Source organism: Miscanthus floridulus, chromosome 16 (assembly GCF_019320115.1).
Source record: "Miscanthus floridulus cultivar M001 chromosome 16, ASM1932011v1, whole genome shotgun sequence".
Lineage (NCBI taxonomy): Eukaryota > Viridiplantae > Streptophyta > Magnoliopsida > Poales > Poaceae > Miscanthus > Miscanthus floridulus.
Genome location: NC_089595.1, coordinates 93,044,607 through 93,070,919, shown reverse-complemented (window position 1 = coordinate 93,070,919; position 26,313 = coordinate 93,044,607). Strand labels below are relative to the sequence as shown.

At 49.2% G+C, this 26,313-nt stretch overlaps 1 protein-coding gene and 1 pseudogene across 1 annotated transcript; one reads left to right on the top strand and one right to left on the bottom strand.

Moving 5' to 3' along the window:
* Positions 1-2,138: 2,138 nt before the first annotated feature.
* On the top strand, positions 2,139-3,888 carry LOC136514483 (uncharacterized; annotated as a pseudogene).
* Positions 3,889-6,509: 2,621 nt separating this feature from the next.
* LOC136512823 (auxin transporter-like protein 2) lies at positions 6,510-11,586 on the bottom strand. Its single transcript, XM_066506831.1, has 7 exons — positions 10,847-11,586; positions 10,545-10,730; positions 9,982-10,094; positions 9,670-9,853; positions 9,441-9,538; positions 7,628-8,093; positions 6,510-7,049 (listed from the first exon to the last, which is right to left on the bottom strand). The coding sequence occupies exons 1-7, from the start codon at positions 11,048-11,050 to the stop codon at positions 6,813-6,815; spliced, it is 1,488 nt and encodes a 495-aa protein (XP_066362928.1). The 5' UTR covers positions 11,051-11,586; the 3' UTR covers positions 6,510-6,812.
* Between the last annotated feature and the right edge of the window lie 14,727 nt (positions 11,587-26,313).

The following is a 26,313-nucleotide window of genomic DNA, read 5'->3' as shown; positions in this document are numbered from 1 at the left end:
CAGCAGCGTCCGATCGATTACAATAAGGTTCCAGAGCGGCAAATATGCGACCGAACGCGTCCAGTGGTAGGCAACCGGACGCTGGCCAGCGTCCGATCATTATATTGCCCGCTCAACGGTCGGGACGACCGAACGCGTCCGGTCAGGACGATTCAGCGTCCGGTCAGTAGCAGTTTCGTGGGAATCCGACCCCAATGACTACTTTCTCAGTGGGGCTTATAAATACAACCCCCAACTGGCTATTTGATTAGTGTGTGGAGCTGAGGAAACATACCAAGGGTGTTGGTACACCACTTTAGTGATCTCCACATGCATAGTGCTTAGTGTTTTATTAGGTGATTAGCATAAGTGCTTTGCGAAGTGCTTAGGTTGATTAGACCACCGCTTATGCGCTTGCTCTAGGTGTATGCCTAGTGTTTAGTGAGATTTGCATACCTCTTGCCACTCCGTGCTTGCGAGCACAAGTGTTGTACATCGGAGGAGCTTGAAGTCTTGCGAGATCACACCAACCGTGTTTGTGGTGTGGCCGCCACCGTGTACCGAAGGGAACAAGACCCGCGGCATTTTGGTCGGAAGCTTGATAGTGAAGACGGTGAGAAGCATCCGGGAGAGGCTTGCCGAGAGACACATCAGAGACCCACTTACGCGTGGGGAAGGCCCGAGGCTATCCACGGAGTTACCCGACCAGGAGCTTGGCCTTTGCGAGGGATTCCTTGCGAGGGGCTTCAACGAGGACTAGGGAGAAGCTTGCGCGCTTCTCGATACATCGGTAAAAATATCGGAGTCGTCGACGGGAGATTACATATCTCTACCTTGCTCTTTAGGTTCCGTATTTACATTGATTATTTTACTACGTTTGCGGTAGAGATAGCAATACACTAGCAAAACCATAGTTGCACATCTAGATAGTTTATCTATTGCATAAGTTTTGCTAGGGTAAGGAAAAGAGACCATATTTTAGAGTTAGAATTTTAAGTTACCTAATTCATCCCCCTCTTAGGCGTCACGGTCCCTTTCATATAGTGGGATATTCTGATTTTAACTATACGGGAGATGATAGAAAATCCACGTCTAGATATGTACTTACTCTCGCAGGGAGAGCTATTTCATGGAAAAGCTCAAAGCAAACCGTCACTACATCGTCCACAATATATGTCGAGTTTGTAGCGTGTTATGAGGCAACGGGGCAGATGAACTTGCTAAAGAAGTTCATACCCGGTTTGAAGGTGGTTGACGACATCTATAGACCACTTAAGTTATACTACGATGATAATACGGCAGTACAGTAAGCTCACAACAATAAGTTAAATGGTGTTGTCAAACACATTGACATAAATTATTATGTTGTGAAAGATAAAGTCTGGGATCTTGTCATAAGTCTTGAGCATATAAGTACCGAAAAGATGCTCACAGATCCGCTTACAAAAGACTTACCTCCCAACGTGTTTAGAGAACATGTAGCTAGCGTGAGTTTAAGAAAAAGCCTAAAAATCCTAGACAAAAGAAGACCCAAAGTTAAGTATCTATTTTAGAACGGAGTGGTGTGTTGTAGCTGTTAAATCTATCGGCAATTGACCATGACGATGAAACATGCTCTATGCACTAATCTGTAATGGAATGAACAAAACTAAATGATATGAAATTGAAAGATGGTAGTGAGATCAAGGGGAGAATATTAGTTGATCTTCACCAATAGGCCCTTGGATCTGTGTCCTGATCGGGGGCGCCCAACCCTAATATGGTTGGTGGACCCCTGTCGCACATCACTATATAAAGAGAGGTAGGGATTAGGGCTCGAACTACGAGGTTGACTTAAGTCATCGTAACCACCTATAGAGAAACACTAATCCGATCTAAAGAAGGGTGTTGCCAGCGACGAGAAGCCCAACCGACTTCGCCGTCGCCTCTGCAGTGCCACCACCGGGACGCTGTACCTCGCGTCGTCGTAGAGACTGCGACTGCACTTTATCTCCGGTCGTTGCGGACGCACTAACTACCAAAGTACACCGACGGATTATTTACCTGGAGTTTAAAACTTGATTATTTACCTGGAGTTTAAAACTTCCTAACACTCCGTCCCTGCCACTGCTCCCTTCAACTCCACCACCAGCACCAGGGGATGCCCCGGGCTTAATTGAATGGGCTCTCTTCTCACCAGGACTGGCCTCCTGCCATGGCCCCAGGCCAAGATTGTTGATCCCGTGCTGCAGGTCATCAGAAGGTAGGGACTCCCATCTGCTGCACTTCTTCTCCCAATTGCTTCATTTCAGTCATAATAATAGTTATTAATGCATCCGTCAGAGGAGCATTTCATGTGTCTGTCCAACTGCTTATTTTCTTCGTTATTAAGTAATACGGTGTATCACTATCACCCGTTCAGCTTATTGAGGTCTTAAATAATCTCTGTTGATTTTGGCATTCAGCTTGGCAGTACCCTGATTCTTTGCATGCATGTCTTCTCCATCTGCTTCTTGAATGAGGTTGTTGACAACCTTCTGTTGGAATGCTGTGCAGGGGAGCAGAACCTAAGCAACTGGCCTTCTCTGCCGCCCTTGGTGTCACGATTGGGATCTTTCCAATATGTGGTAAGGAGCTCCCTAGTATATGCATTTCATCGTCCCACTTTCTTATCATGCAACTAAAGCGTGACCCATATTGTCTATTCTTCTCTTTTTTTTAGAAGGCATGATTCATTCTTACTCTGTCAAAGTTTCCGGTGATTCGTGTTGGTATTCTGTCAAATGACTTCTGGTTCTTAATTCATCCCAATTGTCACCTGTATGGGAGATTGGGAGGACAAAAAGAACCCCCCCCCCCCCCCCCCCCCCCCCCCCCCCCCCCAAAGTTTCCCAAAATTTCAATGGTAGTCATGCTCAATCATGCCTGCAAACCAATCCGGCAGTCATGCTTATCACCAATCCTGCATTATATCTATGTCGCTGTGTAACGGGAAACAGTAACCATTATATCGATTGGCTATCCAGCCATATATTCCTCAAAGCATCATCACTTATCCTTGAGCATTTTGTGATTCCAGGGACCACTGTTATTCTTGGTGCTGGTGCTGTAGCAATGTTGGGAAGTCGTTGCAATGCTGTTACTGTTATGGTTCTAAATTTGGCCGCCACTCCAACTGAGCTAAGGTACACGCAGTCAATCTCCTGGTGGCCAAAGCCATACCTGATTGCCTACCAAGGTCTCAAGTCTCTGTGAGGTCATTGCATAGATCAAGCTTGGATTCTAGTAGTATGCTAGTGACTGTCACACCGCTGAGCTCTATTGAGTCTAATTCTGCTCTGCGTTAGTGATCTACTTTATTTTGCTTTACGATTCAACTGAGACATACTTTTGATATGAATAACCAACTGCACAACAGTGGTGTAGGCTTCTAATCCATCATGTTTTTAATTCATTCGTAGCTACCTGATGAATTTCTCAGTTCACCAGGTTCTTTCTTTCTGGTTTCAATATGTTTGGCTCTGCTAATTGCTTATCCCTTTTTCTGCAGCTTGATCGTCCCTTTCTTGCGTTTGGGGGAAACCATCACTGGCAGTGGACACTTCCCTTAACAGCCGACGCATTGAAGAATGTTCTCACTGGTCATGCATCAAAGGATGTGCTACTGAGCATCGTCCATGCGGTTAGTGAACAGCCTTTCCGCAATCAGTCCTGCTCATTCATAGGATAGGAGCACTATCGTACTCTTGCTTTGCTACGACATTGACATAAGACTACTGCTATTGTTGACAACAGATGCTGGGTTGGCTTATTGCTGCACCGTTTGTACTGGTCGTGCTGTACGCTGTTTCGTTCCCTTGTTTCAAGGTCCTGGTCAACAAGTTTGGCGGCATTCCTTCGAGCCCCAGGACCCCAATCAAGGCGGTGTAACTAGTGAAATTGTGTACACCAAATTCTTTGTGATGCCGTTGAGTTGAGATGGGTTCCGGCATCATGTTGCTTGCCATCCCAGGCACTGGCGAATAAATACGACTTGAGAGGCATGTGTCCTCTGTAATTCTGTATGCTGGCTTGGTAATCATATAGTGAGACGTGTATTTATGAATTTACAAAGTCTTGATAAATAAAGCTAGGAAGCACAAGGGCACGGACCACTGTGCCGTTCTTCCCGTTGTACGGCGTGGGCTGTGTTCAGCTGAATTTCTGTAGGCACTGTACATGCTTGCAGGAATTCAGAGCCAGCTGTTTGAAATTTGAATCATAGGTTTTCAGTGGCAAGATAACCTAGCGCTTAAGAGTCCTCCTAAAATGTACTCCCCCTGTTCCAAGTTATAAGATATTTTGATTTTTCTAGATACATTATTTTATTATATATCTAGATATAGTATATAGTATATATCTCTAAGTGTATAGAAAAACAATATATCTAAAAAAGCTAAAACGTCTTATAATTTGAAATGGAGGGAGTACATAATATTGGTGAATAAACATTTAAGCTATTTATAAAGTCTTCATTTTAGTTAAACAATAAAACAGAAATGCTCCCAATTTAGAAAACTATACCTTTGCAAAATGCTTTAGAAGTTGTAATATGGATGACCCACTCTTATATTTGCGTCACATTGTAAATAATCTGCCATAAGCATTTACTTGTCATATAGGTGTCACCAAATCCGATTCCTATAACTAATTTGCCAAAAAGAGTGGAGGTACCTAATAAAAACCACTCAACCCTCACATCAAATAAGAAGGGGAGAAATACGGCCACATGTGATACAACTTCTTGCAATGTTTTTAATGATACAACATCAATTCAAAAAAAAAAGTCATATGTTCTTATTTTCCCCATCAGGTTTTTTAAAGAGGATATTCAAGACGTATAATATGTCACATCTTCTATTTTCCCCAAAGGGTTTTTTGAAAGGATATCAAAGATATACATTATTCCTCATATTTTTTTCCCATTGGTCTTTTTGGGAGGTTATTCCCATTATGATCCACAAATCATATTATTGTTCTCGAAAGTCGTTTATGAATGTTTCCTCACGAGGTCTTCTCGTATGAGTTTATAATGAGACAATAGCAAATATATTTGTATTATTTGCTCTTGATTTTTCCATTATGTTTTATAGGATGTTGAACATCATATCAACATATCATATATTTTGAAAAGTTTTGTACGAGTTTTGATAGTATATGTTGTATCTCCAAATTTTTTCCCATAGGAGTTTTAAAATGAGATACCAATGACATAATGACTTACAAATCACATCTACTGTTCTTTAAGCTTGCTTATGGTCTTTGTTTTCCCAAAAGGGTACCATATGAGTTTGAATTGAGCAATAATATAATATATATGCTATATCGTTTGTTCTTTATTTTTCTCACTGTATTTATGACTTTAAAGGGCTTATCCATACACTCCTCGGGTTTTTCCTATGAGGGTTTTAGAGGAATATTCAACGCATTTACCTCAAGGAAGACCGGTCAGGGGGTGTTGTGAAACAAGTGCCTCTCTAAATACACCTCATGAAGATGCCACTCCAAATAGATACATCTTCAAGAGTGATCTCATCAAGACTAGAATAGGCATTAGCAACTATCTTATACAATTAATATGGCCACCAAAGGGACAAGACACCCTTTCACTACACCACTTCACCATGTATATATTCATTCATCGTATCAATGCAAAAAACACAATTTCTACCAATTCTATTATTTCATTCACATTCATACTTTAAACACAATGGAATCACTAATGTTGAACCGATAGATTAGTTACTACCAGACATGGTACTAAATAGCGGTCATAGCGGTCGCTATAGTGGTAGTGGCCACTTACCCCTGACATAATAGACTAGATTTAGCAGGCTGGAACTTATTAGCGACACTATTTGAGGTAGCGGGCCGCTTAGCGGTCTCTGGCCAATTCTTCGTAACAGCCGCAATAGTGTAATATAGTATGCAACAAATAACCCTATAGCCCGCCTTGACCACCATCCAAGATAACGTATGCATATGGTTACCGCTTGACAATGAAAATGAATGATGGTCTTAGAAACTATTTTATAGCTTTCATAATCTATTTCTTTGTAAACTCTGATACGTGATGACTTATATATAGTGTGTGATACATTATGTTTGTTTTCTTAATTGAAGTATGTGAGACATCCATTCTTTAAGTATAGTTATTTTTTATTTATACTTATTATTCATGATATATATAAACTTGAATTTATGTGTGATTATGAGGTACCGTTATTAGAACTTATAGCACCCAGTAGCCATCCATCCACTATTTTAACACTAATTTGGTACCAACCCGCTATACACTATTTAGTACCTTGCTATCCGAGCTGAATTGCCTTGTGTCTTTGAAACACCACGGATCAAGTCAATAAGATCAATTAACGAAGCAAAAGTGGATCCAAATAAGCTCTTATTAATTAGAATTATGAATAGCTTCTGCACTAGTACAAGACTGAGGTTGAAACCGGTGGATGACTTACTACCGTAGCTGAACTGGCTCGTTTCTTTGAAACACCATGGATCAAGTCATCAAGATCGATTAACCAAGCAAAAGTTAAGAATCGACACCACTGTGTATGACAGTCTTGTACTAGATGGCACGTACCATGAACCGAACAACCTAAAACAACCATGTGCAAACAACCAACACAAAGGAAGTAACACTGACACCCACTAATGTATCAAAGCCACGCGACAAACGCAAGTCCAGGTATCTCGGCTGCTCCACTACGTTGTACACTCCTAGAAAAGCTTGCATTGCACCGCCCGGGAATGTCCCTGTTTACGGTCGTTAGCCTTTGGCACTCCAAACGCTCGCTACTTCAGCGATGCGGCGGCGCCGGCGCTGGCAACGGCGACCCGGCCGCGTGTGGCTTCGTCGGGCACTGGTAGCACTTGGCGAAGAGCCCGAACGTGTCGATCTGCTTGACGAAGTTGGTCACGCTGGCCCAGCCGCCGAGGCCGAAGCCGACCACCAACACCCACGCCACCACGAACGCGTTCAGCACGAACATCCCCGACCAGCTCGGCAGGAAGGACGGCGGCTTCTCCGCTGCATTCTGTTGCATTGCATCCAAGAAGCGATGAAAAAGTTAGCATCCACCCGGCAAAAACTGTAGGACATGGCGCTTCGCGCGTGCGCGTCCGCACTGTGTCTCCTAGTGATGGGTTAAGTTTGCTAATTGCACGCTCCTTTCGGCGAGCCGAGATAAGGTTCCCGGCCGCCGCGAGGCCTGTGAAAGCAGGGACAGCAACGCCCCACCCCACCCGCCCGGCCAAGCCGCCCCAGTGACTTCCTGTCGCGATCCCTGCCGCTCGATCGATCGATCGGGCGCACCCGAGCAGACCAGCGTCGGAACGCGTGGCCACGCCGTCGCCGTCCGGCGTGCGGAACGTGTTCTGTGCTTGTCGATTCCAGGCGAGCGCACCGGGCTGGCAGCGCGTCCTCGGCGTCAGCGGCCCTGTGCGTGTGGCACTAGCGTCATGCTTGCGTGGGTTTCTCCCTTTCTTCTTTCGTCTACTAGTGGCAGCTAGCATGGCGCGCACGCCTCAGCCGCATGCCATGACAACAGGAGCATTATATATAGCGTGTATGAATACGAACGAAGTGATGAGTCGGGGGCACGGGCACGCTTACCAATCTGGCGGACGCCGAGCGGTAGGTGAGCATGTGGGCGAGGGCGGGGATGATGTAGACGGTGAAGCTGACGAGGAGCGCGCCGACGGCGGAGTTGATGGGCCCGAAGAAGGGGAAGATGATGGCGAGGAACCAGACGGGGACGACGATGGGGAGGCGGACCAGCGCGCGGAGGAAGACGCTCGACGTCTCGTGCATGCCCATCGCCTTCTCCCACACGAAGTAGAGCGGGGTGCACGCGAACCCGAACGTGATGAACTGGTGGATCAGCATCAGGACCACCGCCGCGTCGCGCCACGGCGTCCGCGGCAGCAGCGAGAAGGCGTTGGAGTGCGTCAGCAGCTGGTCGCCGAACGCCCAGTACATGGCCGCCGCCGACGGCAGCGTCAACGTGAACACGTACAGCGTCGCCAGCAGGTAGATGCACTTGAACTTGCGAGGCTTCCACATCGCGTGCATGATCTCCCTGAGAAAGAAAGAGATTCTTTACATCCGCATCAGAGAGCAACATGCTGTGTGCTGTGGCAAAACAGTTTTCTAAAGCCGCAAGTACTCTTCATTATACAAAGATATCAGAACATGATCTGGTAGCATTATAAAGTGAGAATCGGTACTTGGAATTAACGTACTAGACGCCCTTTTCCACACATGCGGCGTGCAAATCATTTATGAACGACTTTTATGTTGATTGAACGATAAGCCATCAAGTTGGGGAAAAAGGTAGTGCTTCTCCTAGTCAGTATATTTTGAAAGAAAGAACGAGACATGAAGAATCTCTCCAACTATAACAACATCATTGAGCTGGATACGAGCGCCTCCAGTCAAATTACCAGTGGGGGGCCCGACAAACATGGCCAAATGAAGCAATTATCGACTAAACTAAACACCTAACATTCACAAGTGATGGATGCTATCATACTACACTCTGAAAGCAAACAGAGATGGTCACAGACAGGGTCCGGAACTCAGGGTTGCTAATAACTGTAAGATTGGCAGACAAGCAAGCATTCACATTCCAAGTTTGGGGTTAAAAAAATTGTCAGAGTAGACCATTGAGACTGACTTCCTCTCCACTAACCAAAGGTTATCACCAATAAAGGATAGATGAGAATCATGAGGTACTGTATTGTCGCAATCCGATACAGACCTTACCACCCTCGCATGGGGGGCAGCAGGACGGAATTAGTTCAGTTGATGTGAACTCCGCATTATCTGAATTCAAACCAGTCCACATCGCCCAGCTTCTGGAAATAACAGTACGTTGCATACCACTACAGAAAGCAGCTGGATTTTTAAGCAGGTAAAAGGACTCCATAACAACGGAACAATTCATCAACAGCGTGTGTAAACGCAGATTATCTATCAGATGTCGCTGTAATCATCACGCGGCAAAGGTCATCATAGCAGGTAGTGTTATACTAAGCACACGTAATGAGCAACGGGAATAAAGGATTGTTCACTAGTAGGGATATTGAAATACATGGTGGATGGTTACTTAGCATTAGACCTTGGGTAAAGAGGGGAATGTAGGGGTTGATCACAAGAGCTTAGCCTTAGTGGGTATGCTGCATTTCTGTCTGACCAATTGTCTGAAGATAGTAAAGTAAAGGTGCCTTCCACCAACCGTGAATCTTTTTCTACTACTCCTACTTGGGATTCTGCTTTGATTCATCTACCAGAATGTTTTTTTCCTACTGACTATCATCCCAGCACTAGAAAATACTGCCTGTACTGGTGAAATGTCGATCAGGTAACAACGAAGACTGTAATGGTTGCCGCATTGAGAACACAGCAGAGTCGTCTGAGTACTCACACAGTGATGGCGTGGCCACCGAAAGTGTAGAGGATGTTGGTGGCGCCGGTGAAGTAGGGCACGAGCTTGTTGGGGCCCGAGTGGGTGACGCCGTCGACCTGTCGGTAGTCCGTCCGGCGCACGAGCCGACACGCGGAGGACAATCGATCACTGTTAGCTCATCACGGCCGTGCTGGCTGGCAAATGATTGGCGCCATGAATGAGCTAGCGACGGGGATCGGTGGCTCACCTGGCCGTGGACGGCCGCGGCGATGGTGAGGTACCAGGCGGTGTAGGTGGTCATGCCGAGGCCGAGGAAGGACCAGACGCGGTAGTTGTGGAAGGAGGGGATGAAGACGGTGGTGGCGCAGCACGCGCCGAAGATGTACGTCCACGTCCGCTTGTCCAGCCGGTCGTTGATGTAGTAGATGTTGCTGCGTGCCAGGCCATGAGTTCGATCGGTTCGGTTCATCCGTCCGTCAGAGACACGTTTGCACTAACTGACTAACTAGTGCTATGTATATTGACAGAGATGCATGGGAGAAGAAATCTGTTGACTGACCTTGCGCAGGCGATCAGCTGGATGACCGTGCCGAAGAGCAGGAACGTGCAGTTGAACGCGAGCCCGGCGGCCTTCCAGTACGGGCCCAGGAGCCCGTCCAGAACTTCGAACCACTGGTCAACGGCAGGGGAAAAAGACAATAAATCAGTTCGTTGTTCAGTTGGGTTGGATACTTGGATGCGTGTACTGGAGTATATGTAAACAGGTGCATGCCGATGGCGTTGTCGTTTTATGCTTATTGTTCGGACTTCAGAGGCGAAAAAAATGGATTAGCAAAGCGCCTTTCCGCTGGACAAGCAACACTACTCATCACTCTCTGCCCGGAAATTCCACAGCACATCATCATCGATCGCACGGCGTGAGTGCGTGACCGACCATGGCCAGCGGATCCAATTCCCCCCACCCCACCCGCGCAAAAGCGGCACAGAAACCGTGTGCTGGAGAAGCCGGCGAGACGAAACTGAAAGTCTGAAACGGTTGCGAAGACGGGCGAGTGGAGTGCGGCGTGGGCTGGGCGGCCGGGGAGGGAGAGGGAGACCGAGACGGCGAGAGGACCGACCGACCTGGATGACGTGGTTCTTGAAGCTGACGCCTTCCTTCTCCTTGCGGGCGCGGTACTCGACGTAGAGGACGCTGATGAGGTAGGCGGTCCAGCTGCCCATGAGGCCGTAGAAGATCTGCAGCAGCACGCCGGAGACGATGCCCAGCTGCGAGAACGAGTACGGCAGCGTCAGCAGCACCTGCGCCACCTGCGAACGAACGCCAAGAACACACCGGCGGTTGAGTTGATCCTCTACTCTAAGCACCGCGTGGGCGGCGCGATCCATGCAACGTCGATCGTCTTATTGGCAAGCGTACGGTGTACCTGGTTGGAGGCGCAGCTGAACCAGGCGTCCCAGACGGAGCCGCCGTGCCAGAGCAGGCTCTTCATGGTGAACTTGCCGTCGTGCTGCTGCTGCTCAGCGTCGGCGTCGCCCCCGACGCCCATGGCGCTCACCTCCTCCCCGTCCTTGCCGTTGGCGACGTCCGCCTGCACGATGGCGTCCTCCGCCTGCTCGCCCGGAACCATCGTCCCTCGCGTCGCGGCCCTCGCTTCGTTCCCCAGCTAGCCGCGTATGTACGGCTGGTCAGTCGCAAAAGAACCCGAGGCGCCGGAAGCACGTTTTGTTTTGCTGCAGAAAAACACAAGGAGCTAGCAGAGACCGGGAAGGAAGCGGAACGACGCGCGCCCAGCTTGTCGCGGAGCTGGGGAAGTAAATAGCGGGAGGGACGTTGGCTGGCGACTGCTGGGCAACGCGCCGGCGAAATTTACTGCACTGCGGAAGCGTGGATGGATGGAAAAAGAAGGCACGCCGCACGCCCCGGTGCTTTCATGCAGGCAGGCAGGCGGCGCGGGAAGAAGAGTAGCGCCGCCGGAACTGCAGAACTCGCGCAGAGCCACAGAGGGGAGCACGGCAGTTACTCCGCCGCGCGCTTTACAGGATCCCGGCTGGCAGTGGCAGCTCTCACGCTCCGATCTCTTTCTGAGTGCTAACAAAGAAAGAGGCCGACCCGACGACGCCCTACGGTGCGTGTTTTGGGATGACCTGACGCAGAGAATTTAGGTGCGAGAGGGAAGCACATGACACACTTTTTATAGCGTTGGAGAATGGAGACCCGCCGTCACTGCCCCACGCGGCCTCCTTCCTGGGCTTCCATGCTGGCCCCTGCCATTCCTTCCATTTCCATTGTTTTTACTGTTTGTATTCTCTGTGGGCTGCCAGCCTGCCACATCTTTGTTCACCGGCTAGTCGGCTACTACTGCCCACTGGCGTGACCATAATTTGCCACCAACGTTCACCTAGGACTGCTCACTTAGAGCAAGTATAACAGCAGCCTGTAAGTCGACTAAATGCTGAGCTGGAGGAGAGAGGGGAGGAAAGAGAGGAGAAGAGGGCTGTAAGCTTACAGCCGGTTTGGGCACAAGAACCGAGAAAGTCTGTGAGAGAAATAAATGTGCCATGTATTAACTGTAAAGAGCTAACTACTATATGAGTGGGCTGAGAAAAGGCTACCAGGAACCTTACAGGCAGCAAGCCAGCTGTATTATTAGCCTGGCTCTTAAGGCTAATAATTTAGCCAGCTGCTGGCTGCGAGCACTTGCCATGTCATATACAGCTATATAGCTAACTCATATTATAACTTAGCTATTTGGCTAGCTACAGTAAAATTGTAAGTATTTAATAATCACATGTGCATACAATCTGTTGTGATGTACATCTTTGTGGCCATACATATGTGCTCTTCGGAATATTAAGATATCACACGGAAAAAAGGAATTAACGCGCGGCCAGGGGCTGGCCAGAATACTTGGCACGCGTGGGGCTGGCCGGGGCGGGCACGTGACCTCTAGCAGTCGGGACACGAGGCGGCGCATATGGGGAGAGAGGGTTCCGGGGGAGGGGGAGCAACATGAGGGATCCAGAGATGCGGGCGACAAGCTACCGAAGCTGCTCCTGGGCGGAGTTCTCGTGTTGGGATGGTGGCCACGGACACGGCGGGAGTGGGCACGATAGCTATGGCCAAGCGTGTCTGGAGGGAGGGCGCGGCAGCCACGGTCACGGTGGGAGCGGACGCCGGCGCGGCATCCACCACGCCCACGGTGGGAGGAGCATGGTCGATTTGGCGCTGAGGAAGATGGAGCAGAGCAGGGGATCTAGGAGGAGAGAGAAGAGGAAAAGGAACGTCGGCTTCCCGCTCGCAATGGGCTGGAAGAAGGCACGTTTTCCTCGTGTTGTGTGCTGCAGCCGAGCGAGAAGTTTAGTGCTCGCTCTTCGTCCTCTCTCCTAATGTCGGTGTTGTTGGCAGTGCTTAATTCACATTTCTAACTGCCAACTATCATATAACAACTGCTAAAATAAACACCAAGCTTAGACATAGGGTTTTAGAACTAATAATCTCCACAAGTTTTGGTGTTTAACCATTTGCAGAAGGGCATTCATGGAATCCATGGAAAATACATTCAAAATGCGCAAAGAAACAAAGTATGACATGGTATTGTGCAAAGCAAAAAGAGCCCAGAAGGAGAAGGCCCACTACCAAGCCAAATCAGGGCCCATCGATGTGGAGAAAGAGAGCCGTAAAACTTCACGGGCATGGCCTATACACCCCTAGAGGCCCACCACGCGAAGGCGGTGGTGAGAGGGCTAGGTCAGGGGTCGACCGACCCCTTGGGTCGCCTGCACCCTCCCTAGTTGAAAGGTCCTAATGGCTAGAGGGGGGTGAATACCCTATTAAAAATTCTACAACAACACTTAACAAACCGGTTAGACAAATATGAGGCGAAGCAAGTGTTGCGCTAGCCTACTAAAGTAGCAAGCCACCTACCACAATTCTAGTTTATATAGTTTCTATCCACACAATAGCTATGTCACTACACTAAGTTAGTGTGCTCTCAAAAGCTAACTAAAGAGCCACACTAACCAAACTAATAAGCTCTCACAACTAGCTACACTAAAGAGCTTGATAACTAGTTTGCGGTAATATAAAGAGAGTGAGCAATTTGTTTATACCGCCGTGTCAAGGAAGAAGCCAATCAATCACAAGAATGAATACTAATGAAGACCAATCACCTCAGAATCAAATGATGACATAATGATTTTTTACTGAGGTTCACTTGCTTGCCGGCAAGCTAGTCCTTGTTGTGGCGATTCACTTACTTGGAGGTTCACGAGCTAATTGGCATCACACGCCAAACCCTCAATAGGGTGCCGCAAAACCAACACAAGATGAGGATCACACAAGCCACGAGCAATCCACTAGAGTACCTTTTGGCTCTCCACCGGGGAAAGGTCAAGAACCCCTCACAATCACCACGATCGGAGCCGAAGACAATCACCACTCTCCGCTTGATGATCCTCGCTGCTCCAAGCCATCTAGGTGGCGGAAACCACCAAGAGTAACAAGCAAATCCCATAGCGAAACACGAACACCAAGTGCCTCTAGATGCAAACACTCGAGCAATACACTTGGATTCTCTCCCAATCTTACAAAGATGACGAATCAATGATGGAGATGAGTGGGAGGGCTTTGGCTAAGCTCACAAGGTTGCTATGTCAATGCAAATGGCCAAGAGAGTGAGCTTGAGCCGGCCATGGAGCTTAAATAGAAGCTCCCACGGAATAGAGTTGTTGTACACCTTCACTGGCATAACACGGGGTGACCGGATGCTCTGGTCATATTGATCAGACGCTGGACCTCAGCGTCCGGTCACGCGATGCATGCCACGTGTCCTCTCTCTTCAAATGTTGATCGCCCGATCTGAACGATCAATTGATGACCGGACGTAGCAGCTCAAAGTGACCGGACGCTGAACCCCAGCGTTTGATCGTTTCCATTAAGCATCCAGAGACGACTTTTCACGACCGGACATGCCCGGTCATGCTTGATCGGACACACCCAGCGTCCGGTCACACGGTGACTCCCCTGTGCGCTGCCATGTCAGCTGGACCGAACACACCCTATCAGCGTCCGGTCACCAAGTGACCCAACGTCCGGTCAGAGACTGACACCAACATCTTTGTAGCTTCTACTGACCGGACGTGCCAGTCCAACCGAGGCCAGCGTCCGGTCACTTCCAGTGACCTCCGTCTTTTCTGTATAGGGCGCCGGTGGCACCGCCGGACTATCCGCACTCTACGGGCGGACACTCCACCGATGAAGTTTGTAACCCTTGCTCAAATGTGCCAACCACCAAGTGTATCACCTTGTGCACATGTGTGTTAGCTTATTTTCACAAAAAGTTTCAAGGGTGTTAGCACTCCACTAGATCCTAAATGCATATGCAATGAGTTAGAGCATCTAGTGGCACTTTGATAACTGCATTTCGATATGTGTTTCACCCCTCTTAATAGTACAACTATTGATCCTAAATGTGATCACACTCACTAAGTGTCTCGATCACCAAAACAAAATGGCTCCTACAATCTATACCTTTGCCTTGATCCTTTTGTTTTTCTCTTTCTTCTTTTCAAGTCCAAGCACTTGATCATCACCATAGCACCGCCATCATCATGTTATGATCTTCATTTGCTTCAGCACTTGGAATGTGCTACCTATCTCATGATCACTTGATAAACTAGGTTAACACTTAGGGTTTCATCAATTCACCAAAACCAAACTAGAGCTTTTAATCTCTTCCTTTTTGGTAATTGATGACAACCCTTTCATAAAGATATGAATTAAAATTTAATTGAATCCATGTTACTTGCCCAAGCATATTTACCATGTGTAAAATGATATGGACAAGTTTCATGAACCCCAAATGATAGAAATTGCTCCCCCTACATATGTGTTAAGAGTTTGGATTATAGATTGCACATATGCTTAGATAGGAAATATATGAGATAATGTCTATCCAATGATGCTAAGGTATAAAGGATGGACCTTTGAAGCATGATACCAATCGGAGTGCACCATTATACCATCCTTAGCACCATGGTTAGCTTGATACCACTTAGAAACACTTGGAAATGAAATCACTAGATAACCTATGCATGCTAGATTTTCATTTCATCATTTAAACCTACAACTAGCATACACCACACAAGCATGGATATTAAAGTTTAAAACTTGTGCCATGCAATCAAACATATGAAATGCACCATACAAGTTCATGAGCTTGCTCCCCCTACTTATGTGCTCAAAATTTTAATTGATCCTTTTCCTTTATCATATCTCTCCCCCTATGTCAAGTTCTCCCCCTTTGTTGTCTTTTCATAATTTTAGTACACTAATATCTTTGTTTTTCTCCCCATGTACTAATATCTTTGTTTTTCTCCTCCTTTGTCATCAATGACCACAAAGGCTTAAATTATAGATAGGTTGAGATTATCAATGTCAATCAATGGGGTGAGGATCATTTTCCCAAATTTGGTCCAATCTAGATCATTTACTAAAGATATTTAACTCGGTTTGATCCAAGGACAAGCTTCTTCACACCTCCAAATAAGGGTTATCTTGTACCATGTTGAGTTAAACACTTAGAGCTCATTTTCTAGATCAAACACTAGGTGTCAGGTTCATAAACCTGGGGTCCCTCGGGGACTGACTTCCACGCCCGGGCTCGGCCCAGGAAAACAACATGTAGCTCATGGGCCGGCCCAAAAGTCTAAAAACACAATAGGCCAGAAGGGCAGTTCGGTCGCCGACCGGAAGGTCTACCCAAAGAACAAGCACCCGCTCGTCAACTTCTTTGGCCCACCTCTCCGACCAGAGCACTCGCTTCGGGCACCAGCCATCTCCGAGCGGTCTCTCCAATCGGAAGGCCTGACCCAAAACGCTGCTTCCTACTCCGACCCCGCGACTCTGAACCCATGACCAGGGCTCGTGGGAACCCTGCTGACCACTCTTCTTTGATCGGCGCACTCAGAGCCGACTGGAGCCATCCGACTAGGGGCGCCCCGTTCGGTAGGAACCAGAAGACGTGCGGAGAAAAGCAAGGCAAGGCTCACAAATCAAAACCACTGTACTAGGGACCATACCCTGCACGAAACAGTACTCTGCAGCCACTCTGACACAAACAATATTATAGGCGCTGACATCACCCCTACAGTATTATAGGGGCCACTAAAACTCCCATATAGTAAGCTCCCTACGTGTCTCTAGACATCGATCGCAGTATGGGCACCAGGATTTTCCATACCGAGTGAACATAGCGCGGCTCCTCACATGCCACTAGGCATCAAATAGTATTTGTAGGTATCGGCGTCCATCCTTCCTGAAGAAGATAGCACAACCTCCCATGCGCATCTAACATTCTACAGCGACATCAACAGTGTTGGGGGCACCTACCATTATCCAATGTTCATCAGCATGGGCACCAAGGCTTAGAAACATCCATACTCTCTCCCTCTCACCTGTAAAGCCATTCCCTTTATCTATAAAAGGGGATGCGCTCCCTCCAAGGGGAGGAGGTTGACTTCTTCAAGTTTAGACTCACTAGATCGATAGCTCATAACTCCTCAAGTGCACGCTCGAACACCTAGCTCATAGCGAAGTTCCTATCACTCTCGGCCCTTCCGGTCAGAGCCGACCGGACCTCATGTACACCCCATCTTTCTCCCTCTCGTTTGTAACCCCACTACAAACTTTGAGCACCCGGGCTCAGGAATAAAATCACCGACCAACCCCGACTGGACATAGGGCACGTTGCCTGAACCAGCATAAATCCTATGTCATTGAGTGCTAGGCCACCTTCGATCATAACGTACAACAAAACTACAAATATTCACTAGTTTGTTAGTTCTGCACTGATAGTTGGCGCCATCCGTGGGGAAGACGCTGTACGTTCAACACTTTTTGGTCATCGGATGGCCCATTTTTCCACCACCCCCACCGTGGCGGGCTCGGGCGATATGATTTGCTTTGGCTCGCTGGAGTTTCCCGCACTCTTGCCCACTAGGATGTGGGTTCCCCCCGTCTTCAAGCCATCCCAGGCCTTCCTCTTCGGAAGCCTAGACTTCATCGCCGACTGACTCGGCGTACTCCACCTCCACAAGAAGGCTCGCGACCCAACACCCATCAGGGGGACGTCCTCCATCGACTCCGGGACATGCGACTTCGACAACGCGACATCTGCACTTCATTTCAAGAAAACTCTCTGCTCAAACCCCGCTGTAAGTAATATGCGTACTACTACTCGCTCTTTATTTACTATCTCTCACCAATGACCCAGAGGGAATGTACCGCCCATGCCACAAACGCCATACGATCGGTTCCCCTATGGCCTCGCGTCCTCCATAGACGCATACGCTCGGGGCTCCGAAGGATGCTGGCGCCATCCCCCCTCACGTTCGAGTTCGTGGGAATGGCAGGCTACGTTCCTGCCATTTCCCACGAACTCTTGGATGGTGATGGTGAGAGCGATGGTTCCAGCATCAGTGATGTGGTGCCCCGCCACTGTCCGTCCCGGGAGTGCACTATGGCGGACGCTCCGGGACAACCACCGATGGTTGCAGAGTCTACGCAAACTCACACCCCTCTAGACCCGCGTGCGGGGGCCCTTGCGTCTGTGCAAGCACATGCTGAGGAATTACGACAACGATGGCAGAACCAACAGCCGCCTGCACCGACGCCATCAGTATAGCCCATTGTGCCCCATGCGCATGACCTAGCGGCCGACGCCTAGGGTCGCACCAGTCTGGTCCAACACGACATCATGAACAAGGGGGACAATCTCCCTCAATTCGCTTGGGCTGGCTAGAACATCGCCGCTACGGCAATGCTTCTGTGCGGTGTTCCCAAACCCGTCGACCCCTAGGAGTAGGCAGTCTACTGAAACCTCCAGGTTCTAGTAGAAGCCACCGCCATCCAATAGGAGAAAAGCTCCATGTTGTGACTTCAACCTACGCCCTCTCTCCCCACTAGGAGGACGAGGATGCACCAGACGGATCGCTCCATTCACTCGCCGCCACAGCTGTTAGGCCCGGCTCGGGGTGTGGTGATCGCGCCATGGTCCAACCTGGCGCCTGCTCCACGCCAACCATCGATACACAAGCGGACCAATCTACATCAGGACGCCCGCAGCGTCATCAACAACCAGCATTAGGCTCGACGCGATGGTGACATCCATTGTGTGGTAGCAGGTGACATGGACCCTAGCCAAACCATCGAGGGAAGTGGTGAAACGTGCCCCAAGCACAGCCACCAACCAGACGACCGGAGCTCTAGCCCTAAGGGCCTAGGGCCATGGGCCTTTAGCCGGCATATCCAGAGAGCACCATTCCCACAGTGTTTCTGGCCGCCAACCAACATCACCAAATACATTGGGGAGACCAACCCAGGCATTTGGCTCGAAGACTTCTAGCTCGCCTGTCGGGCCGGAGGAGTGGATGATGACTATTTCATCATCCAATACCTTCCCATTTGCGTGGGGGAACATGTTCGGGCATGGCTCAAATTCCTTCCGCACGACAGCATCCGCAACTTGACGGACCTCAAGAGGGTCTTTGTCGGGAATTTCTAGGGGACGTACATCCGCTCGGGAAACTCCTGGGACCTCAAGAGCTATCACAAGGAGCCCAATGAGTCATTACGGGATTACATCCATAGGTTCTCCCAATGATGTAACTCCCTCCCTGATGTCATCGACACAGATGTCATTAGCGTGTTCCTCTCTGTGACAAACTACGAGTCCCTAATCCACAAGCTTGGCTACTTGAAACCCCGTACCACCCACGACCTGCTCGACGTCACCACCAACCACGCCTCTGGCGAGGAGGCGGTCGGAGCGGTCTTTGGCAGAGGCTGGGACAATCTCAAAGCCAAGCGCATGGACCCGAATGAAGGCCCCTCTACATAGAGGGGCAAGAAAAACAAAAAAGATCGACGCTGGTCGGACAGCCCCGCGCTAGTCGCCGTGGCCGATCACGTGGCCAGGTAGCCCCAGCAGGGACTGCCTGACCACTTCGACAAGCTCATGGATGGCCCATGCCCCAACCATGCCTACCCCATCAAACACCTCTATAAGGAGTGTGAGCTTCTCAAACGTTTCCTCCGACAGGCCGGCGGGCCAAATGAGGGAGACGGCAAGGAGCCGGTAGCCAAGAGGGGAGGCATGATAGGCAAGGACGGAGATGGCTTCCCCGAACCCGAAGAGTGCATCATGATCTTTGGTGGGTTCGATGCCATCTGGACTAAACGCCAGCATAAGGTACACTACAGGGAGGCGTGCACTGCTAAAACGACCGTCCCCTCCTTCCTCAGCTGGTCAGAATCCCCGATCACTTTCGATCAGAGGGACCATCCCTCCTACATCGCAAGACTGGGATGCTACCTGCTCATTGTTGACCCCATCATCCACAAGAAGTGCCTCACCAAGGTGCTGATGGACGGAGGTAGCGGCCTCAACATCCTGTACATCGACACCCTCAATGCCATGCGCATCCTCCAATCGAAGCTCCGCCTGATAGACTCTCCCTTCCACGAGGTAATACCGGGAGCATAGGCATACCTGCTCGGATAGATCGATCTGCCCGTCATGTTCGGTAGCCAGGCCAACTTTCACTCAGAGGTCCTCACCTTTGAAGTGGTGGACTTTCCAGGGTCCTACCATGCCGTCTTGGGGCAGCCATGCTATGCAAGATTCATGGCAATCCCCAACTACACTTATCTCAAACTGAAGATGCTAGGACCAAACGGCGTCATCACCGTGAGTAGTGCCTTCTCACACGCCTTTGAGTGCGACCGCGAGCACTACGAGCTCACCACCGTGGTCGTCAACTCATCTGAGCTCCTACAGCTCGGGGAGTCATCGACCCCAGCAGTCCCAGACTGCAACAAACCAACCTCCTCGACGGCCTTCCACCCGCTCAAGGAAACCAAGGTAGTGGGTGTCGACCCCACTGACCTAGCCAAAATGGTGTGAATCGGGACCCAGCTCTCGGCCTAATAGGAATGTGAGCTCGTCGGCTTCCTACATGATAATCATGATGTCTTTGTATGTCAGCCTTCTGACATGCCGAGGATACCACGGGAGGTCGCCGAGCACACACTATGCCTTATCCTAGGCTCAAAGCCCACCAAGCAATGCCTGTGTCATTTTGACGATGAGAGGCGTAGGGCCATAGGCGAAGAGATCGTCAAGCTCCTGGCAGCCAGATTCATTAGGAAGGTGAAAGCTCTAGTTTGGTTTTGGTGAATTGATGAAACCCTAAGTGCTAACCTAGTTTATCAAGTGATCATGACATAGGTAGCACACTTCAAGTAGAAGAAGCTAATGAAGATCATAGCATGACAATGGTGATGGCATGGTGATGATCAAGGGCTTAAACTTGAAATGAAGAAAGAGAAAAACAAAAAGCTCAAGGCAAAGGTATAAACCATATGAGCTATTTTGTTTTAAGTGATCAAGACACTTAAAGAGTGTGATCACATTTAGGTTTGATAGTCGTACTATTAAGAGGGGTGAAACTCGTATCGGAATGCGGTTATCAAAGTGCCACTAGATGCTCTAATTCATTGCATATGCATTTAGGATCTAGTGGAGTGCTAACACCCTTGAAAATATTTGTGAAAATATGCTAACACATGCTAACACATTCAACGCTTTTGGAAAAATGAAATGTCTATTTTCTATTGCGCCGGATGCAAAATTCTTGGTGATTGGCACATTTGAGCAAGGGTGAATAAGTTAGAGTTGAAATGGAGTTGGTCGAAATGATGCTGGCATTGGTCTACTGACCGAACGCTGGGTCACTCAGCGACCGGACGCTGAAATGCTGCGTCCGGTCGAGCTGTCAGACGGCACAGTGGGTAGGGTTGAGCACCGGACGCTGGTCTACGTCCGGTCAAGGTGGACCGGATGCGTCCGGTCGAAAAAACATGCCTCGGGGAGCTTACTAGAAACGACCGGACGCTGGGGCTTCAGCATCCGGTCAGTTTTGACCAGAGCGTCCGGTCAGCTTCGTAGCCGTTGGAATCTGATGAACAGTGTTTGAAGCTGGTGACGCATGGCGTCCATCGGGCGACCGGACGCTGAGGGCCAGCGTCCGGTCAGAGCGCGTTTTGCCCAGTGAAGGGGTATAATAGCTCTATTTGATGGGGGCTCTATTTGTAGCCCCATGGCCGGCTCAAGGGAAATATCTTTGGCCATTTTCATTGACATAGCAACCTTGTGAGCTAAGCCAAAGCCCTCCCACTCATCTACATCATTGATTCATCATCATAGTGAGATTGGGAGTGATCCAAGTGCATTGCTTGAGTGATTGCATCTAGAGGCACTTAGTGATCGTGTTTCGCTGTGGGTTTCGCTTGTTACTCTTGGTGGTTGCCGCCACCTAGACAGCTTGGAGCAGCAAGGATCATCGAGCGGAGGTGGTGATTATCTCCGGCTCCGATCGTGGTGATTGTGAGGGGTTCTTGACCTTTCCCCGGCGGAGCACCAAAAGGTACTCTAGTGGATTGCTCATGGCTTGTGTGATCCTCATCTTGTGTTGGTTGTGCGGCACCCTATTGAGGGTTTGGCGTGTAAAGCCAATTAGCGCATGAACCTCCAAGTGAGTGAATCACCACAACGAGGACTAGCTTGCCGGCAAGCAAGTGAACCTCGGTAAAAATCATTGTGTTCATCATTGATTCCGAGGTGATTGGTCATCATTGTTATTCATCTTTGTAATTGATTGGTACTTCATCTACACGGCGGTATAACTATCCTAATCACTCTCTTTACTTTATCGCAAACTAGTTGACAAGCTCTTTAGTGTAGCTAGTTGTGAGAGCTTGGTTGGTTGGTTGGTGTGGCTCTTTAGTTAGTCTTTGAGAGCACACTAACATAGAATAGTGTCTTTGCTATTGTGTGAATTGACACTATCTAAACTAGAATTGTGGTAGGTGGCTTGCATTTTAAGTAGGCTAGCACAACACTCGCTTCGCCTCATAATTGTCTAACCACTTTGTTAAGTGTTGTTGTAGAAATTTTATTAGGCTATTCACCCCCCCCCCTCTAGCCATTAGGACCTTTCAGGAGGTTTTTCACTCCGATTGGCTTGCCAATCCTATCCTTGTTAGGAAAAAGACCAGGAAATGGAGAATGTGTGTTGATTATACTGGACTCAACAAGGAATGTCCAAAGGACCACTTTCCTTTGCTGCGCATAGACCAGATAATTGACTCCACTTTGGGTTGTGAGATCCTCTCCTTTCTGGACACCTACTCCGGCTATCACCAGATCACGATGAAAGAGTCTGATCAACTTGCAACCTCATTCATCACCTCGTATGGTTCATACTACTATGTAACCATGCCTTTCGGCTTGAAGAACACTAGCGCCACCTACCAAAGGTGCATGCAGCAATGCTTCACCGACCAAATCGACCTGCCCGATCAGCCTGATCAGGCCGAACGGCCAAAACCAACAATCGTCGTCTATGTTGATGACATAGTGGTCAAAATGGCTCGAGCGTGCGATCTGATCGCATGCTTAGCTGCAATGTTTGTGAACCTCCGAAGGTTCAACATCAAGCTAAATCCCAAAAAATGTGTTTTTGGGGTTCCGAAGGGAAAGCTGCTCAGATACATCATATCCGAGCGTGACATCAAAGCCAACCCCGAAAAGATTGCAGCCATCTCCAACATGGGTCCCATACACAACGTCAAGGGCGTACAAAGGCTCACTGGCTGCCTGGCTACCCTAAGCCGCTTCATCTCCTGGCTCAGTGAAAGGGGGATGCCACTCTACAAGCTCCTAAAAAATATGGATGCCTTCATCTAGACTGAGGAAGCCTAGCAGGCTCTCAAAAGCCTCAAAATGTCCCTGACGTTAGCCCCAATCCTCGTTGCTCCTGAGCGAGGAGAACCCCTCCTGCTTTACGTCACGACAAGTAACCACATGGTGAGCGCCACCCTGGTCGTCGAGAGGGAGGAACCGGGACACCAGCTCAAGGTACAGCGACCCATATACTTCGTCAGAGAAGTACTTACCGACCCCAAGGTCCGGTACCCTCAGGTGCAGAAACTCCTATACACCGTACTGATAGCAACCAGGAAGCTCCTACACTACTTCACCGACCACAAAGTCACAGTCGTCACCTCATACCTGCTCGAAGACATCATCTGCAACCGTGATGCCATGGGATGAATCTCCAAGTGGGCACTTGAACTCATGGGCCATGACATCAGATATAGTCCTCGCACCGCTATTAAGTCTTAGGCTCTTGCGGATTTTGTCGCCGAATGGACGGAGGTCTAGCTGCCGACCCTGGACGTCACCCACGAGTACTGGACAATGTACTTCGACGGGTCCATGATGGCACCCAGCTCGGGGGCTGAGGTGGTTCTGATCTCCTCGGATGGGAGTAGGCTCTACTATGCCATCTGCCTCCACTTTTTGGCTTCAAACAATGCTGTAGAGTACGAGGCCCTTATCAACGAGCTCTGCATTGCCGTCGAGCTCAGAGCTACGTGACTCTATGTCCGTGGTGACTCAGAACTAGTCATTGATCAAGTCATGAAGGAGTCCTCCTACAAAAGCCCCCTCATGATAGCATACTGCCAAGAGGTGTGCAAGCTCGAGGACAAATTCTAGGGGATCGAACTGCATCACGTCCCTCAAAGGGACAACGATGCCGTTGATCTCCTTGCAAAACTGGCCACCGGGCAGGATCCATCCCCAAGCAGGGTCTTCATCAACGACGTCCATGAGCCGTCTATCCACATCCTAGGAGGTCCAAGCCAAACACATCCCGATGCCCTGCCGGCACTCGGGGGCTCCGCTCCCAACACCCAGCCAGCGCCTGGGGACTTCAACCCTAGTACCCCTACGTCACCCGCAAACGTCGCCATACTAGCACTCGATCAAATCGACTAGCGAGTACCGCTACTCACCTAGCTCCTTGAGGGGGTTCTCCAACTCAAAAGGGCTAAAGCCCGATGGATCGCTCGACGCACAAAGACCTTTGTCGTGCTCGGTGACGAGCTCTACAAATGGAGCCCATCAGGAGTACTCATGAAGTGTATCCCCATGAACCAAGGGAGGCAGCTCCTCCTCGAGGTCTATGCCGGCATTTGTGGGCATCACATGGCCCCATGGTAGCTGGTCAGAAAAGCCTTCTGCCAAGGTTTTTACTAGCCAACCATGCTATGAGATGCGAAGAAGGTCATCCGTAGGTGTGAAGGATGCTAGTTCTACGCTCGACAAACCCATTTGCCGGCACAGGAGCTCCAAACCATCCCTATCACCTGGCCGTTCATGGTCTGGGGCCTCGACATGGTAGGACCCCTCAAAAAGGCCCCAGGCAGTTTCACTCACCTACTCGTAGCAATCGACAAATTCACCAAGTGGATAGAGGCCAAACCCATCACCAACGTCCAGTCATAGGAGGCAGTTAAATTCTTCCTCGACATCATCTACCGGTTTGGTGTTCCTAACTGTATCATCACTGACCATGGGACCAACTTCACCAGAAAAAAGTTCCTAGACTTCAGCAACAGATATGATATTAGGATTGACTGGGCTTTGGTCAGACATCCATGAACTAACAGTCAGGTCGAACATGCCAATGGCATGGTCCTCCAAGGACTTAAGTCGTGCATCTTCAACTAACTCAATAAATACGCTGGGCGTTGGGTAGCAGAGGTTCTAGCGATCTTCTGGAGCCTAAGAACGACCCCAAACCGATCCATGGGATTCACACCCTTCTTCCTGGCCTATGGGGCTGAGGCTGTATTACCCTCCGACCTCGACCATGGTGCACCAAGAGTGAAGGCTTTCGACCACGACCGAGCTGCGGAGGCTCAACAGGACGCGGTCGACCTACTCGAAGAGGCCCGCGAAACGACCGTCATCCGCTTCGCTCGCTACCAACAAACCCTCCGTAGGTACCATGAAAGGAAGATTAGGGGAAGGATACTCAAAGTCGGTGATCTCATGCTCCGAAGGACCCAATCAATGAAGGAAAAGCACAAGCTCTCTACACCATGGGAAGTGCCCTATACGGTGATCGAAGTAATCCGACCAGGCACCTACCGACTGGAGGACAACAACGGCAACGCTCTCACCAACACTTGGAACATTGAACAACTACACGGTTTTCCCCCTAAATATGGTCTAAACCATTTTTTAGTTAGAACATGCTCCTGAAAGAGCACCCCTGCCCGAAACACTTTTGGCCTGGGTCGCTCGGGGGCTCCATAAGGGTACAATATTGTATATTACCTCTTTTTTCTTCTGGCATCACATAACAAACAACTTTGTCCTCGAACGGAAACACATTCCATGTCCTTGATTACCCTACGTAACTCTGTTCTTACTACGAACAGAACGCACCCCGCCTTTTCCCTATGGACGCGAGCAGTCGAGCCCCGCGGGCCATGCCTCGGACTCCCAAGGTCACACCCTACGGGACAAATGGGTAGGTATGAGAGGGAAGGGGTAAGAACAAAGGTTATGCTATGATATAAATAGGGAAAGCATATCGTGGTTCTGTCACAAGGATAGTACTGATGTATTCATTAAATACAAAAAATTGTTCACACGGGGACTCACCCACAAACTTAACTTTTACATTTTCTACTACTGCAAATACCACTGCGACCGCAAAGGACCCGCTTGGTTCCACTCCCTCGGCTTCGGCAAGCACAAATGGATACCTCAAGGGCGTCGCACCCATAGATGTTTAGGTGGACAACAGGGGATCAAGGTCCCAGTCAGACATTTCCAACTAAAGCCCTCCAAACCTCGTCACTCCAATCGTCAATGTAAGTACTATCAAACCCCCTCTATTTCATTACAAATCATTCATACATCGATACGCACATTCATCTCATACGGCTGAACCCCCCTGAACGATTAGGGCA

What these genes read in the sequence shown, in the direction of transcription:
- LOC136512823 (XM_066506831.1), bottom strand. Translation starts at nt 11,050, where the DNA reads ATGGTTCCGGGCGAGCAGGCGGAGGACGCCATCGTGCAGGCGGACGTC. An exon ending in TCAGCTGCGCCTCCAACCAG is followed by an intron (nt 10,731 to 10,846) that starts GTACACCGTACG and finishes GTTCGTTCGCAG; the next exon opens with GTGGCGCAGGTGCTGCTGAC. An exon ending in TCAAGAACCACGTCATCCAG is followed by an intron (nt 10,095 to 10,544) that starts GTCGGTCGGTCC and finishes GCCGTTGACCAG; the next exon opens with TGGTTCGAAGTTCTGGACGG.